Genomic DNA, 17,888 nt, shown 5'->3' with positions numbered 1-17,888 from the left:
TGTGAAAACGACATGAGGCGTTAATCAGGGAACTGTGTTAGACAACTGTCAATGACACAAAAGCTGCCTCCCAAACAACTGATAGGTCAACTTTCAAGGGAAAACATACACACTGAGTGCTCATTCCATGCTGTGCTGACAATACCAATGTTTATTTCATAGACCTTTCTATTTGCATTTCTTTATTTACAGCTTTGGCAAGTCTATACAAATTTACAAAGAGATGTAAATAAACACCTGCTACCAGATTAGGAATAAGTGTTTATAAACCAAGCCCACTGACGTGGAATACACAGGTCAATACACATATTGTGTTGAAGTTTATGTCATCATTCTCCATTAAACTCCACAAAAAATATTGTGTTAGGAACAGTTCAATCAGGTCTGTTCTTGAAACTAATAAGGTACTAAATTTTGAAAATTCTTTGAGGAAGTGTTTTCAGTTGTTACCATTTCATGGTGAAAGATGGTGACTGGTATGACAAAAATGTCTGATCTAAAGCACAAAGCATGTACATGGCTCCTATGAAATGGATTTCAAATTAACCTAATTCTAACTTATTGATCAATGTTCCATCTCAGTGTATAATGTATAGGAATAGCGTGAAACCTCAACAGGCACTAGAAATCAATTTTACAGTAATTAGAATCAATAATTCATTTTCTTTTTCAGCATGCTGTGAAGCACTTTAATGAATGTTTATAATCTGCAGGAAGGTAAGAAATATAAAAACTACACAACAAATGTCCTGATCACTGTTACTGTTGTGTTTTCTTGTCCTATATGTTATCATTAACTGGCTAACAATTAAGGAACTGTTAACTATGTAATGTTTCAGATGTTACATAACACTGCATTTACATAACATTGTTTGGTTAACATAAACATAACTATGTTCTCTATCATGACAAATAACATACCATAACGTTTGTCCAATTCTTCGCAATAATATTCAACACCCATATCACCAATGTCTCTGCCACAACAGTTATATCTACAATATCACCATGTTCCCTGCCACAACCGTTATATCACCCATATCTGTGACCATGTTCCTGCCACAACAGTTATATCTACAATATCACCATGTCCCTGCCACAACCGTTATATCACCCACATCACCATGTTCCTGCTACAACAGTTATATCTACAATATCACCATATTCGCTGTCACAACCGTTATATCACCCACATCACCATGTTCCTGCCACAACAGTTATATCACCCACATCACTGATATATTTTATTCCCCGTCAATAACTCCCACCACATTACTGCTAGCTACTGTCACAGCAACCACATCCCCGCCTGTTTTCAGTTTTCAACAACTATGCAATTTCCAACAACTTCAACAAATATCACGATTCCTGCAACTACTTCCACAATACTGACAGCTGATACTAGCTTTGAACCCTTAACATATTTCCACCAACATATCCAAACACCATGTCTACCGCTTAGAAACACAATGTGGGTTCAGGACTGAAACTTACCCACATTATCAAGTATTACTTTCATATTCAAAACTTAACCTTTCAGTTAACCATACTATATAAATCAACATGAAAAAAGTCCAACCTCAAGAACAATTCCTTGAATGCATAAACATTCCTCACTTACTTTTGTCAAAATTATGCTCTTTACCAGAAGATACTTCTGGACTGATAATTGAATTCTTTTTAAAATGCCACTGCCATGAAACTGTCATATTGAATAAATGAATTACTGTTAATTATCAAGTAATGGGAACATAAATACACTGTGAAACTTGCCGATACAATCTCCCTCTGACAATGGGCAATGTGATCAATCCTGTGAGTGGATGTTTTAGACACCTTTGATAATTTCCCATCTTGTGGCACTTGAGCTGATTGATAGACCATGTACTGGCATTCCATTAAACCTAAAAAATCTCCCCACTGAAAATGTGATAATCAGAGAGAGTTAGCTCTGCACAACAAAATTCCCCAGAGAGCAAAAATCAGAAATTGAAGCAGCTATGTCGACCATGATGCGAATCTTGGAATCAATGCAAATGGATGAAGAACTAAAGGATTTACAGTGCATGAACAAGTGTCAGCATCAAATCTATTACACTTTTATTTTTATTCCATCCATTTTGTCTCCTATTACGGAGATGGAATCAATGAGATGGCTTGAGGTGCGTTTAACGCTGGTAACGTGAGTCCCTCCAGAGACGTGTCTCATTATAAGTGAATTATCTCCACCACTCGGTACTCGCAGGGACCTACGTTTACCTAACTCACTAAATATCAAGAGAATGAGGCAGTCTGGACAAGGGTCATAATGAGAGATCATGTATCACTGCCCATGCTTCAATCAACAGACACAACATTATCATGGAAAACTTTCCATTGCTGATTAGTGAAACAGAAATTTGCCAAATCTGCATGGCTTTCTGACGAAGGTCTGCACCTGATGAGAAATGCATGCAAATGATATTTCGGATTTAGACGCAAACGGGAGATCGGACGAATTACGTCCGAGGATCCCTTTCCCTCCGAGGTTAATTACGCCGTCGGTCTAAATTTACCTCTTTACACACAAATGAATTACCATGTATTGACACACTTAAAAATTGCACAAATTTCATCAAACATAATTGAATAAGGCAGTGTTTGCTTTTCCTCCATAGTCGAACAGATCAAACAAGCTATCAGTGGTCATTTGTCTTGTTTTCAACCGTCCCAAGCAAAACATCACCCCAGGGGATCGCAGACGGCCCAACAATCAATTTTAATCACAACAAGTTACCATTCCATAGTAAATAATGTTTACTTTAGTATAGTGATCAGGCTGGGGTCATAAATTCGAACCCTAACTTGCCAGGCTTTGCCACCAAAGTCATCGGGCTCTGCTGACGAATTTCCCGATTATTGCCCATCTTTAGGGTACGTCTAGCGTTTATAATCAACGCGCTCTTGTCGTGGGGCAGATTTATTGCCCAAGACAACATCCACACCTTGTGGGAGGCCCAACAGCCCCAGATTCTGCCTCAATGAAAGTTGTCAAAATTAAATGCTGATAATAAAGACCAAATTGTGCCAGCCCAAAACTGCAACAATAAAAAGGTAAATAGGGCCCTGTCTTGGCAAACGTTCCAGTAGCATTTATTTAGTCTCTCCTCGGAGAGTAAACACTCATTTGTGGAGGAAATGTTTGCAAAGATTGGCAGAGAAATGAGATCATCACGTCCCAGCAGTTCCTCAATCATATTAAAACTCATTTCATAACCATAACCTCCTGCCCCAAATTTGACTAGTAAAGGAATATGCCATCCTCATGAAAGGCCCAAATTTTGTGTCCATAATTATTTTGGAATAAAGCGTTAGACTAGCAAACTGTTCTGTTTCAGACTAAACAAAGGTACACACTCTGTCATGTAGATTTTCCATTCGGGAACTGGGTATCATAATGTTTGCCAAAAATTCCACATGAACTTTATCAACCTTCACTGTAAGTGGATTCTAAGGGGCAGGAAGCAGGACTGATACCATTCAAATTCTCACAGCAATATTGTCATAAGACTACCATAATTATTTTAATCATATGATCACTTTAAACAGTGACAATTATTGCTGAATGTACAAACAAATGAAAATCACTACCTCAAAACTTGAATACAATTATCTTCAACAACAAATTTCAACAAGGCAAACACATTTTGACAAGACTTTGTCAAAATTTCCTTTTCAGGACACAGATAACAATGAAAATGTCTGGAACAATAGTAAGTATTGATATTTTGCTTATTATAAACACTGTTTGCAGTGACAAGAGTCCATATGATCATTTGATCATCTTCAAACACATCAAAGAATTCATATATTTCCTTTCACAAGTTTAGACTCACTCATGTCAATATAGCCACTTACCTCAGGCAACTGTTCTATAATAAGGCTTGCAAAATATTCCAGTGCTGTTTATAGGTACTGTTTACTGATGTACTGTCAAACAACATTGAAAAGATTATTGTCTTGAGTTCAGTGAACAATAGAAAATTGGAGAGTTCTTAAAATTTTACAGCAAACCGCAACTGCTCACATGCACATCTATCTATTCATAACATACTGAATGTTTTATTGAGTCTAAACTTTGAAAAGAAGCATACTTCACGGTAAGATATAAAATGTATTATGCTACTTATGGTGTGAGGAATCAACAAACAACATAACTGTGAGTCCACTATTCACAAACATGCCAAATGAACACAGAAATATAGAGTTCCTCATTGTACCAAATTCTTGACAAGACATCAAAAGGCCATCTAATGAACTTAACTGATAAATCCTACCATAAAGTGCACTACAGTATCATAATTTCATATTGCTTTACAGGACTCTATATTGAATGAGTATATATGGATGACAACTTCTTTCATTCTTGAGCACAAAATTTCAAAACAGGTTCTTGTGTCATGTTACTAATACTTGAAAATTATACAAGAACTTGTATCGAAACATATATATGCATGTTCTATCTGACTTCCAACTCAAACAAGACCCTCAGATCTCCTGCAAGGTCCCTAGAATTAGAAATGTATTACTTGTGGATGCCTAGCTTTGTAAGTCATGCCACAACCCTGTTTTCTAATGATCCCACTCATGGTCCAAAGATTACAGATCCAGTGACATTTGTCACATTTTTTAAGTTAAAAGGAAGAATGTGCATCACGAAAGTTTTGTTATCATCACATTGCGTTTTCAGATGTGTCAATAAAACATGGCAAGAAGCCAGACTTCAAGTCATTTGGCAATTTGTAAAAAAGTAGTCATTTCACTACCTGTATTCATACACAATTAATACATCTGTGTGAAATAACCTCTTAAACATACATTAAATTATCATAAATAAATCATTATGGTTGTGTGTCCTAGCATCATAAATATAGAAATTGTCCTCTGTGAGTCTTATTTGAAATACACTTTGTTCCCACAGGATATGATATTTATGATACAGTACTGTCTCTGCTCCAAATCTCCATTGCTGACAGAAGGGTAAGCCATCACTCTTCCAAGGCTCCACTCCTTTGATGGAGGGTTGACATGTCTTCAGCATATTTCACAGAATGAAGAACTTTACTATGTTGCTGGTGCACTTCATCTGGATCTGCTTTCACTCTCCACTCTCGGCTATAACCATGATTTGTGTCAGTCTGTCATCTGATTACAGAGCATGAATCCATCTGAAGAATACAGCTGTAGATCTATATCCAGCTTTCTTTTCTTGGATTTGTATTCAATGTGGCAATAGATTTAGAGCCTTTTCATTATTTTGTTGGGAGAACTTTCAACAGGATACTATTGCGCCAGTGCTTCCAGCCAGTCTGGCAGCAGACACATTATGTTAGATGTTTGGTTTAGAGATCCAAGACATTAGAAACAACATAGCAGGGGAAATAACTGAATACAACTCGGATTTGTTCATTGAATCCACTTAACTTCAGTCTTGAACAAATACATCTGTGAAACATGACATACTTATAAATATGCACTGCTCACTGATGGAACAAAACATTATTTGACATGTCTTTATCAAACTAATTATCCATTATAAAAGGGATATTATTCTCAACTGCTCCTCACTACTGTGTTATGTAAACAAAATACTCAACAAAACACCATGCTAAATGAATGGTCAGAAAATTCAAAGATTTCAAATGACCTGTTAGATGAAAACAATTTCTAAAATTTGTTTCCACCTCATAATCAGGATGTTTCACAAAAAATCTTAAATAAAGTAAGCACCAAAGAATGACTGGTCGTTTGTTTAGCATCCATCAGCTTGATACCAAAGCAAGAATCACTGTTATGTTGCTAACAGCAGTAAACCACAAGTTCCTATGCATTAAGTTGTAAGCTCCTAAAGCAGCCATGATGTCAAACACAACTTTCCTCTCGTAAAATGTATCATACTTTGAAACGGAAGCAGACTTCTAAACATACTGTTACTGATTTCATGTGTGAATCCACTTCACCAGACAATTGACAATTTCATTTTTATCATGGTCATAAACATTGACACAAGATTGCTGATGCCATGTTGTTAGGCCAAATCACCTGAGTCTCTTTCATGTTTAAATCTAACACAAGTCTATTTCTGCTAATACAAAAGCCAGCAAAGTTTTCCCATGAGCCAAATGAATTAAGTGGCTTAGGTGAAATTCTCTGAACACTCCATCAGGTAAAAGTGGGTATTGCCACCTGGCATTCATCTACTATGTCAAACAATGTTACATTTTTCACTGCCACCACAACCATAAGTCGGGGCTTGTTTCTTCTAGATAAGGCCTGCATGGGTAATATAGCGATTGCAATATCAAACTGAGGTTCAATAAACAAAACGCCATATCCCTCCCCTTGTCCCATTCTTCCCCTGTCCTCCTCGTAAACCACTACCTGCAATATGCCAGATCAAAGGCAACTATAATCGTAGGTGCTGCAATATCACAAACTAAACTGTGCTGGGGTGGGGGAGGGGGAGGGGGGAGAGAAAATCTTATGAACCACATTCCAAGCCAGTTAATATCAGATTAATAATAATTCATCGGGACCATCTGTCTATTCTGAACAATCACTGAAATCATGGGAATAGCACGGTTTCCGATTCAGACTCTGCCAAACTTCATGACTCATGTGTTATTTTACGAGTTGTGAAGCTACTTGAAAGTCTTCAAGCAAAATTATTGCTGTTCTTCAGATTGGCTGGAAAGATTAATTAGCAGAATATTCGTTAACGTGGGTCGTTAATTGTGCAAGTGGCTGAGTAGAGTTAACTGCCATGTAATAGCAGGAGGATTGGCTGCCATCTTATTCAGTTTGGTAATGCTAAGCCTAGAAATGAAATACCAATTAGTAATAATCTCAGACTGAGATTCAGATCAAATAACTGAAAATAATTTTCTAAATTGGAATTTATTCTAATTGGAATTCAGAATCAATTGAACGGAAAATCGATGAAGAAATGATAGACTTGAGCAAATATCAATTTGGAAAAGTTGTTTTTATTCCATGTTCTCAAAGACATGTGAAATTAATCTGAAATAATCACGGGTTCCAAACGAACCCCCCTGCTGAAAATATTTGACAAAACTGACTTCATTTCTCAATTATTTGTCATTTAACATAGCATGTGTGTTAATATTCTGCGACAGTGTACCAGGAGAAAAATTATATCCTGATAAGGAAATTAAACAAAGTTATATATACTTGCAGATTTTGTCAAATTAATATTTTTTTTCTCAGTTTTTCAATCCTTCACGTCCTTCGCTTCAAATAATTAAATAATTAGAATGAACAGCCACTATACTCACATACTGAAACCACACTGAAGTGTTTGTTCACAAGTGAGGAAATGATATATGATTGAGTTATAATTTCATGCTACACCAAAGATCCTGAGTTTGGTGCAATGGTGAACACACCTTTCTAAAAATAAACTAAACCATCACAGTTGAGTGGTATACAGCCAATAACATTACAAAACTTGTCCACAATACCAGTGGAAACATAATTTGTAGTTGTTGTGAATATACAGAACAAAATTGTTTACTGATGTCAGTTTCAGTGTCAAATTGTAGTGAAATCAAAGCATTGAAAAATGGTCAGGAATGAAAATCCACAAATGCCACTGGTTTTTGAGAAATGTCATCATTGGGCATCTGCTAGTCTTCAGAAGAGTTTAGTTGCATTGGGCTACAGTGAATTTTGATGACTGCACTTTCTTCTCTCTTATACATTCAAGACTCTATAGTACAAAATACATGTATAAGCATAGCATCTGCAACAACATAACACAACTATTCAACATAATTCACAAAATTACAAAATACAACACTACATTAAATGTAGGGCTGGCTTAAAAGACTGATAACTGAAATATAATTGAAAACTTATCATCGTACATTAACTTTTGTGATAAAAAACCTTTGAAGCATTCACAAAATACACCACATTGTTCTGCTTCTAAATTATGTTCATGATTCTGTTTTGTTGGTAATCCCTGCATTAACACTTCACAACTCACCACTGATGGGAAAAATAGTCATTTCTTTCAGATACTCTTGGCTCAAATTTACCTCTGCTATATATATCAATAATTGACTGCTATTTTGTTAATGATTATTGCTCTCCATGATCTATATCTACACAAATGTATCCATAATTCAGACTAATTCCTGGAGAAAACTGAGCTGTGTCTGGTCAAACCTTGGCAAACAGAGCACTATGACACTTTCTGAGAAGGCGAAGATAATTGGTGACCAACTATCTGAGTAGAAGTTCATGTTGCCCAAACTTTTCTGTTAATTGTTCGTATCCCGCCCAAGTTGGCAAACAAAGGTCATGACCTACTCTGCACCCTTGACCTTTGAAGGCTGGATCACACCTGATCCTAAACATTATCTTTAAATTTGAACGCAACTGCACACACAACCCAAATCAACATGTTTAAACATGGATTAAAATATCATAATACTCCTCCTAATGTGAGAGCGCCAATCTCTCCACAGTTCTCTCCAAATTTTCACTATTTGCTCCAAACTCATCAGAAAGCGGAAATCTTTATATTTCCTTTTTGTTTGCTCCTAGATGGCATGTTTGCAGAGTGGGAAAGTTTGGCCGATTCCAGTGGAATAATCCTTGTTAATCTATGGCTTTCCCAGCAATTAGAGAAGGTCCTCTCGTGATTACATACTCTAAGACTTGATTATCAAGGGATGTACTTTTTTGCAATTACAGCTGAATCCTGGTGTTCCTGGAGGCCCGAGAAGGATATCATCAGGGCCAATAAGTCGTCATGAAAGACCTTGTATCATTATTCTGCCAAGAAATATTCCATCATCTCTTCACTGTTACCATCTGACAATCACAAATGCAGCGACACAATAAGGATTTTCAGTTCTGACCTGGCATCATAAATATACTGATTAAAAATAATAATAGAAAAACGTGAAATGGAACACCGAAAAAACATTTGAGTTCCAAGTTCATAATAGTTCGAACAACAACAGAAGGCACAGAAGGAAACAACAGAAGCAGGATTATTTCCATGAATGGTGTCAGCATTTTCCACCCTTCGTAACTGCTGCACAAATCCACAGGGATTCTGGGTAGTGTTAAAGGTTCCCAACAATCTATGGTCACAACATGCAACTAACAGACTGGGCGGCTGGGCCCAATGATCAGGTACCTCACTGCATTCAGTTTTGTTGTTCAAGGATCAAAGTGTCAGTTTTCATATTATCTGCTCTGACATGGATATATTTTCATAAAGTGTAAACCAAACCCAATTCTTAGAAGTAGAATTCTTCAAGTAAAATTGTAAATCTTGATGCTCTCACTGCTGTTGTCATAGCTTCATTCCAATGAGTTTATTGAACAAATATATTTATCAAATACTACTGTATAAAGTTGAAGAAGGATCGATTTATTCATAGCTGGGTTATGTGTATACTTGATCAATTATCACTGGAGAGCATTGCAACACAAAGCCTGCATGTTCTTCAACTTGCTTGGAATAGTACACTCCATCAAAAGTACTTCAAGATATTAAGGAAAGGACAGGTAATTAAACCTGGACGACTTCAAGGTCACTATATTGAGTAACAATACTAACATGGCACCTGGGTTGTCTCTGACACAAGGCGATAGTTTCACCCTGTTTGAATTACACAGGCCATAAGGAATTACATCAATCCAAATCATGAGTACTGACATCAGAGTGAGTGAGTATGGTTTTGTTCTGCTTTTAGCAATACTCCAGCAAAATCACAGTGAGGGACACCGGAAATAGACTTCACACATAGTACACCAGCAACATCACAGTGAGGGACACCGGAAATAGACTTCACACATAGTACACCAGCAACATCACAGTGAGGGACACCGGAAATAGACTTCACACATAGTACGCCAGCAAAATCACAGTGAGGGACACCGGAAATAGACTTCGCACATAGTACGCCAGCAACATCACAGTGAGGGACACCGGAAATAGACTTCACACATAGTACGCCAGCAACATCACAGTGAGGGACACCGGAAATAGACTTCACACATAGTACTCCAGCAAAATCACAGTGAGGGACACCGGAAATAGACTTCACACATAGTACGCCAGCAACATCACAATGAGGGACACCGGAAATAGACTTCACACATAGTACTCCAGCAACATCACAGTGAGGGACACCGGAAATAGACTTCACACATAGTACACCAGCAACATCACAGTGAGGGACACCGGAAGTAGACCTCACACATAGTACACCAGCAAAATCACACTGAGGGACACCGGAAATAGACTTCACACATAGTACACCAGCAACATCACAGTGAGGGACACCGGAAATAGACTTCACACATAGTACACCAGCAACATCACAGTGAGGGACACCGGAAATAGACTTCACACATAGTACGCCAGCAACATCACAGTGAGGGACACCGGAAATAGACTTCACACATAGTACGCCAGCAAAATCACAGTGAGGGACACCGGAAATAGACTTCACACATAGTACGCCAGCAAAATCACAGTGAGGGACACCGGAAATAGACTTCACACATAGTACGCCAGCAACATCACAGTGAGGGACACCGGAAATAGACTTCACACATAGTACACCAGCAAAATCACAGTGAGGGACACCGGAAATAGACTTCACACATAGTACACCAGCAAAATCACAGTGAGGGACACCAGAAATAGACTTCACACATAGTACTCCAGCAACATCACAGTGAGGGACACCGGAAGTAGACTTCACACATAGTACGCCAGCAAAATCACAGTGAGGGACACCGGAAATAGACTTCACACATAGTACTCCAGCAACATCACAGTGAGGGACACCGGAAGTAGACTTCACACGTAGTATACCAGCAAAATCACAGTGAGGGACACCGGAAATAGACTTCACACATAGTACTCCAGCAACATCACAATGAGGGACACCGGAAGTAGACTTCACACATAGTACGCCAGCAACATCAAAGTGAGGGACACCGGAAATAGACTTCACACATAGTACGCCAGCAAAATCACAGTGAGGGACACCGGAAATAGACTTCACACATAGTACGCCAGCAAAATCACAGTGAGGGACACCGGAAATAGACTTCACACATAGTACGCCAGCAACATCACAGTGAGGGACACCGGAAATAGACTTCACACATAGTACACCAGCAAAATCACAGTGAGGGACACCGGAAATAGACTTCACACATAGTACACCAGCAAAATCACAGTGAGGGACACCAGAAATAGACTTCACACATAGTACTCCAGCAACATCACAGTGAGGGACACCGGAAGTAGACTTCACACATAGTACGCCAGCAAAATCACAGTGAGGGACACCGGAAATAGACTTCACACATAGTACTCCAGCAACATCACAGTGAGGGACACCGGAAGTAGACTTCACACGTAGTATACCAGCAAAATCACAGTGAGGGACACCGGAAATAGACTTCACACATAGTACTCCAGCAACATCACAATGAGGGACACCGGAAGTAGACTTCACACATAGTACGCCAGCAACATCAAAGTGAGGGACACCGAAAATAGACTTCACACATAGTACGCCAGCAACATCACAGTGAGTGACACCGGAAATAGACTTCACACATTGTACTGTGGGGAATCGAATCAGGGTCTTTGTGGCGGCGAGCAAACGTCTTAACAACTAGCCTACCCCATTGGCCCCTCTGTCATCAGAAAATGGGACTTTCTATCAAGAGTTGATTTACATACACATATCCAACTAACAGCTTACCTCATTGAAAATGTACACTGGTTCTCCTGCTCAATGTGAAACACAACAGGTCTGTCAGTGAAATATACTTTGCAGAATATATCTGTGAGCACCAAGACTACAGAATATAGACAACAATGTATAATAACAAGTACTTGGCTATATGTAGATTAAATTATATTTCATGCAGCATACAGCTGTTGCCGTATCTTCTCAGTTACATGCATTCCCACTGTCAGCAACATTCTGCTGACAAATGACTATGTTAATGCTCCTTTTCACAAAGCAACAATGCTGGGAAGCTCATCTTCGGTTAGTATTAAGAAATATACACTACTCAAGTTATATTGTAACTTCACTGAATGGTACATGTTACAGGGTTGCAGAGTTTGTGGTCGGTTTTGTACATGCGTACAGATATAAAATTATTAATATTTAGTCCAAATCTTTTGTGCAATAAACTTTCCATTACAATCTAGAATCATTTCACAATTTAATGTCTTCTAAATACGCTGGTGTTATAAAGTACTTCTTAAATTAATTAGATCAGAATTTAACTGCATCCAAAAGATGTAGGCAAACATAATGTTTGAGTGTTTTTATTACCTTTTGAGTGAAAAGTGCTGGTTTCTGCGTTAACGTGAATACTGGAGTTGTCAGCAACAAAAAACTTGCAAACAAATGTACACAAAACAATACAGTGACAGAAATGAAAAATCTTTTGAAGAGTGCCACAGAGCACCAGACAGGTGTACCTTTGTCAATATGAGTGTGTGCATACCTTTTGATAATACAAGTTCAACTTTAAACACACTTATGTCATTTCAATTTATTGTCTGCTAAATCAGTACTCATCATATAAGCCTGTAAAACATAAGAGCTGGATTTCCAAAAAACGATCAAGACTGCAAGTATAGTCGTTCAGCTTCGTTTGTCCTTGACCTAGGGACAAACAATCTACGTTATCATCCTAGCAGACTTCCTCTTATCATCTGGCATTCAAAATGGTCATGCCATTAGGCACAATTCTGATCCCTGCCATACACTGATGTGTCACGGAAGATTGGTAAAAATGGCTAATTATTGTTATAGTGAAACATACCCGTGACAAAAGGTACAGGAAGCTTCACAATCGGACTCATGTTTACCATCAGTCAAAAACCCACACTCATATTAAGAGTGCATAAGGTGAAGCAACTCCAAAGCGCTACCTAAAACGGCATGATGCAAAAATACTATTACTGTGATTCGAAATGCGACCCATGATGACAACCACACAAAACTCTAAACATTGTGACCCAATAGTAACTATCACTTAATCAATAACACAAATTACAGAGAACTGGCTCTCATAACATTATGGTAAAAAATACAACTGGTCCAGATGATAGCCTGTGCCAACTTTTTGCAATGGTGGGTGAATGTATCACATTTTACCCAGGTCCAATACTCCAGCTACGTCTCACTGAACTGTAAAGGATCTGGACCAGACAAATCCGTGGTTGACAGATGAGCAGTGACTCAGGGAAATGTATCTCTCATCATATGAATCCTATGGTTGTGCTTTGGGGAATATGCTGTAAGACTAAGAGGAATCATGACTTCTCAAATACACATCATTACTGTTTTTCTTGTTGTGGGGGTCAGTATAAAAACTGCAACCCATGTTTGTTGTTTGAGGTGACTGGTGAGATTGGGAGGTCAGGCTTGAAGACTTGGCTGAGGAATGTCATCAGATTCCAGATGCATAAACCAATACCCATGACGTTAATCACTGGATTATCTGGTGGTCCAAACTCCATTTACAAACTGCTGTCATAAACCTAGGATATTTGTTTATTGCAGCACTAAACATCAATCAACATGATAGAATTGCAACTGTGTTAAAACATGTTTCTGCCCAGACACCAAAGTATTTGTTTAATATACGGCTTTGCGAGAATATATATCTAGTGTGATGATACCCTCTTCACTGTTTAGATACCTGTAAGTGACTGACCTACAAGCTTCTTCTAGAGAACTTACTATGTTATATTTAGTGTGTATTTCACTGTGATAGGTAGATATAACATGTATGTACCAGCTAGGACGTATGTTGTATAACACATCCGTCATCTATCAGTAAATACAATACTTCAATGTGTTGAGTCAGGTGTGAATTGTCCGATTATCTGATGACAAAATTATGTGTTTTGAGCACCACTGATGCAGTTAACACTAGTCGTACTGTTAAAATAAGATCCCATTCCCAGAGTAGGAAGGGATATTTTTCAGTTTCATCAGGAATAAATACATTTATACAACGATTATTCCAGCAAAGCATCATCCAAGCCAGATATATTACACTCCATATGCTACAATGAATACATGCTTCACCAGCTTGGATATAAGCATTCAAAATTTCTGTGCTAAAGGGTGGAGAGAACACAAGTCTCCAAAACAATATCTAGGTGGTTCATTTCAATGAATTAAGGGGTATGCTTAGTTTCTGTATCTGTATAAGATGTAGGTGAATCTTGTATTTCTGTCACCGTGAGAGTCACCAGGATGAGAATCTTGTATTTATGTTACTGTGAGTGTCTGTGGGCTATCAGTCTTAAATGTGAGAATCTTGTATTTGTCTTACCTTTAAAGTGTTAGGGCTGTCAGCCATCAGGGTGAGAATCTTGCATTAATGTTACTGTTTGAATCCGTGGGCTATCAGCCATCAAGGTGAGAATCATATATTAATGTTACTGTGAGAGTCCGTGGGCTGTCAGCCATCAGGGTGAGAATCTTGCATTAATGTTACTGTTTGAGTCCGTGGGCCATCAGCCATCAAGGTGAGAATCATACATTCACATTCAGGGTAGACATGCTTCAAAAACCTTATCTGACTCAGAATCCCTTCATGGACAAGCATTGGTTACTGTAGAACTATGCTGACTCTGAATACATTTACTTGTATGGGTGTCACAGGTGTGATGGATGATGCACCATAGACCATCCAGCCCTGAAGTCACGTGTGATGGATGGGGTCCTGTGGACATATCCTGTCCTGGTGTCACAGGTGTGATGGATGATGCACCATAGACCATCCAGCCCTGAAGTCACGTGTGATGGATGGGGTCCTGTGGACATATCCTGTCCTGGTGTCACAGGTGTGATGGATGGTGCACCATAGACCATCCAGCCCTGAAGTCATGTGTCATGGATAGTGTCCTGTGGACAAATCCTGCCTTGTAACTGTGTGACATGGATATGGCATTGTGAACATATCCTTCCATGGATGATGGAGTCACATGTGTGACAAGGACGGGGTACTGTGGACCCATCCAGCCCTGTAGTCTAACTATGACAGTCCCTCCTGGATTGCGCGGTTGCAGAAAAAAATCGCTGAATTTACCTTGCCATGCAGAAAAACATCTGGTTCGCGGCAAATGAATTTGTGTGCAGAATCTGTGCAGAATTTGCCACTTTTCTGTCACTGAATTTGTATATTTCAAAAACTGAGTGAAAACTGACTGTCGGCCGAAACAAAAAGTAGAGCTAATGTCAAAAACAGGGCTGGTTAGACATAAAAAGGACTGACATATTTATTGTGACAACATTTTCAAAATAATTATGATTAAAGATACTTTATTAATAAAACAAGATACTTTATTAATAAAACATTTTTCAAGTAATATTAGATGAATTTGACACTGCAATTACCTTCTCATAATCGATCATTTTCGTCTGCATAAAAGTTACAATTGAGAGGAGAGAAATAACTTTCTGAATGTGTTAAATTCTCAAAGTCAAACACAGAGAAAGGACTGGATGCTTTGTCACTCAAGATGTGATGTGTACTGTTGACTTAACTTTATATCTGTGTTTGACAATCAAACTAAGAAGGTCTGTATAATGTTTTTGTTGTTTTTTCTAAATGTTTTAGTCGCAGAATGTTTTGCAGAATATTGAAAAGGGGGAGCAGAATTTGCTTAAATTTGCCACGAAATTCTCAAAAATTTGCTGCGGAAGCCAGGAGAGACTGAACTATGTGTCACAAGGCTGTGCATACTGTGGACAAATCCTGTCCTGGAGTCACATGTGTGACAAAGATGGGGTGTGGTGGACAAATCCTGTCCTGGAGTCACATGTGTGACAAGGATAGGGTGTGGTGGACAAATCCTGTCCTGGAGTCACATGTGTGACAAGGATAGGGTGTGGTGGACAAATCCTACCCTGGAGTCATGTGTGTGAAAAGGATGGGGTAGTGTGGACCATTCCCAGCTATAAGTGTCCATCATCCATACTATGCAGACATGTAGACATGTATGCATATTCTTCCATGTTCTTTGTGTTGAATTATGTCACTGACATTGTTCCATACTGCTGTAGTTGTGGCATTTTTTTCTATTTTTTCCTTAGTCCGCATTTTTTTGTTGTACAGCAAATCATATAACAGGTAATTTCACATAAATTTTATGCATCACTGAAGAATTCATATAATATCATACATCAGTTTTATAACCAAAATTTCACTGAAAAGGGTCAATGAATAGAATGGTTCAAACAAACAGCTTATTGGCAACTGGACAAAATTTGACAAATTTGACTATCCTAATTATTTATTAAAATTAATCAAATTAGCTTGGACTAAAGAACTGATGATTAACACACTTGAATGATCAGGATGAATCTGTTAGTCCAATATAAAGGAATACAATAACCTGCAACACCTACAAGCTGCTACTCCACAAGCTGTCACAACTGGCTGACACATCACCACAAAAAATGCATGAATCATAGTTGAAGGGAGGTAATTCATTCCTCCATGGAAATCACAATATTATCTCCCTTGCACCAAACACCTTGGCAACAAGAAAACCCAGAAACCTTACGTCCATGAAACACTAGTAAAGGTAACTGATGTCCGGACAGTTACATATTTCCATATGACATTGTACACATAAACTTTTGTTTTCAAATAATAAGAATAACATGAACAAAATATTACAATAAAACTATCTCTCAACATTATTTAGAAATAGTGACCACAGTAGCTTTCACTTTTTAACTAAACCATTTTCTATTTTTCCTTTGGTTTTAGTTTAATGACAGATTATCAATAATCCATGATTCAATAATCAATAATCCAAAGGCATTCTGTTTGATCTTGACTAAAAGTAGTCCAGTGACTGACATCTTGAGCATCAACTGGTGCAGTTGTGATACCACTTGCATTGACCAAGTAACTCTGCCCATCCATTACTTTTAGTAGCCTCCTATTATGAGTTATGCCACACTCAGCAATATTCCAGCAATATGGTGGCAGTCTGTACATAATCGAGTCTGGGTCTGACATTCACCATCTATTCCATTCTGGTGGCCTTTATAACCAAAGATGAGCGGTGACATGACATTACCAATACAGACGGAATGCAAAAGTGGCCTATGACTTGGAAATGATTGTATTTACTCACTTGCCTTATTTCTGACTATTCTGGAACATATATAGACCTATTCTGAAGACAAAAGGTCTATTTGTCCCTCTAATTTCCATTTGGCCATAGTACATGAATGCAAGTTAAAGATTACTTACACCATTTCCTCGGTAACTTGGCTCCTTGACAGAACATTGTGGTTGTGCTTCATTATTGTGGAGTCCAACACTTCATCAGGCTTTCTCCAACCTTGACCATTCTGCTTGGGTTGCTCACTAGCAGGGTCCATCTCAGATGCAAGTATGTCTGTTTTGTTTGCCCTCGGTAACCTATCTCTTAGTTCACTGTTAACATCAGAACTTTTGTACATATCAACCAGCTGACCCTTCAGCTTTTCTTCCACAGCAAGTCGTAAAGATCTTTCCTCTTCAATGATTTTTTCTCTGTAAACAAATTCATCATCATTGTCAAGTATCATCTTGAATTAAAGAGTGAATGAGTGAGGTTAGGTTTATTCCAGCTACATGGCGGCAGTCTGTAAACAATCGGGTTTGGACCGACAGTCCCGTGATCAACAGCATGAACACTGATCAACACAAATGGAATATAATAACATGTGTCAACCAAGTCAGCGAGCCTGATCTCCTAATCCCATTAGTAGCCTCTGGCGACAAACAAGGGTTACTGAAGATCA

At 38.3% G+C, this 17,888-nt stretch overlaps 1 protein-coding gene across 1 annotated transcript in view; it reads right to left on the bottom strand.

Moving 5' to 3' along the window:
* The window catches only part of LOC137294554 (uncharacterized), a 74,907-nt gene that overhangs the window by 55,404 nt on the left and 1,615 nt on the right, over positions 1-17,888 (bottom strand). Inside the window, exon 2 of the mRNA XM_067825598.1 lies at positions 17,353-17,637. Coding sequence (XP_067681699.1) covers positions 17,353-17,637 — 285 coding nt within the window. The remainder of the gene's footprint in view (positions 1-17,352; positions 17,638-17,888) is intronic.

This window comes from Haliotis asinina, chromosome 8 (genome assembly GCF_037392515.1).
Source record: "Haliotis asinina isolate JCU_RB_2024 chromosome 8, JCU_Hal_asi_v2, whole genome shotgun sequence".
In the NCBI taxonomy this organism is placed as follows: Eukaryota; Metazoa; Mollusca; class Gastropoda; order Lepetellida; family Haliotidae; genus Haliotis; species Haliotis asinina.
This window is presented reverse-complemented; position numbering and strand designations above follow the sequence as displayed.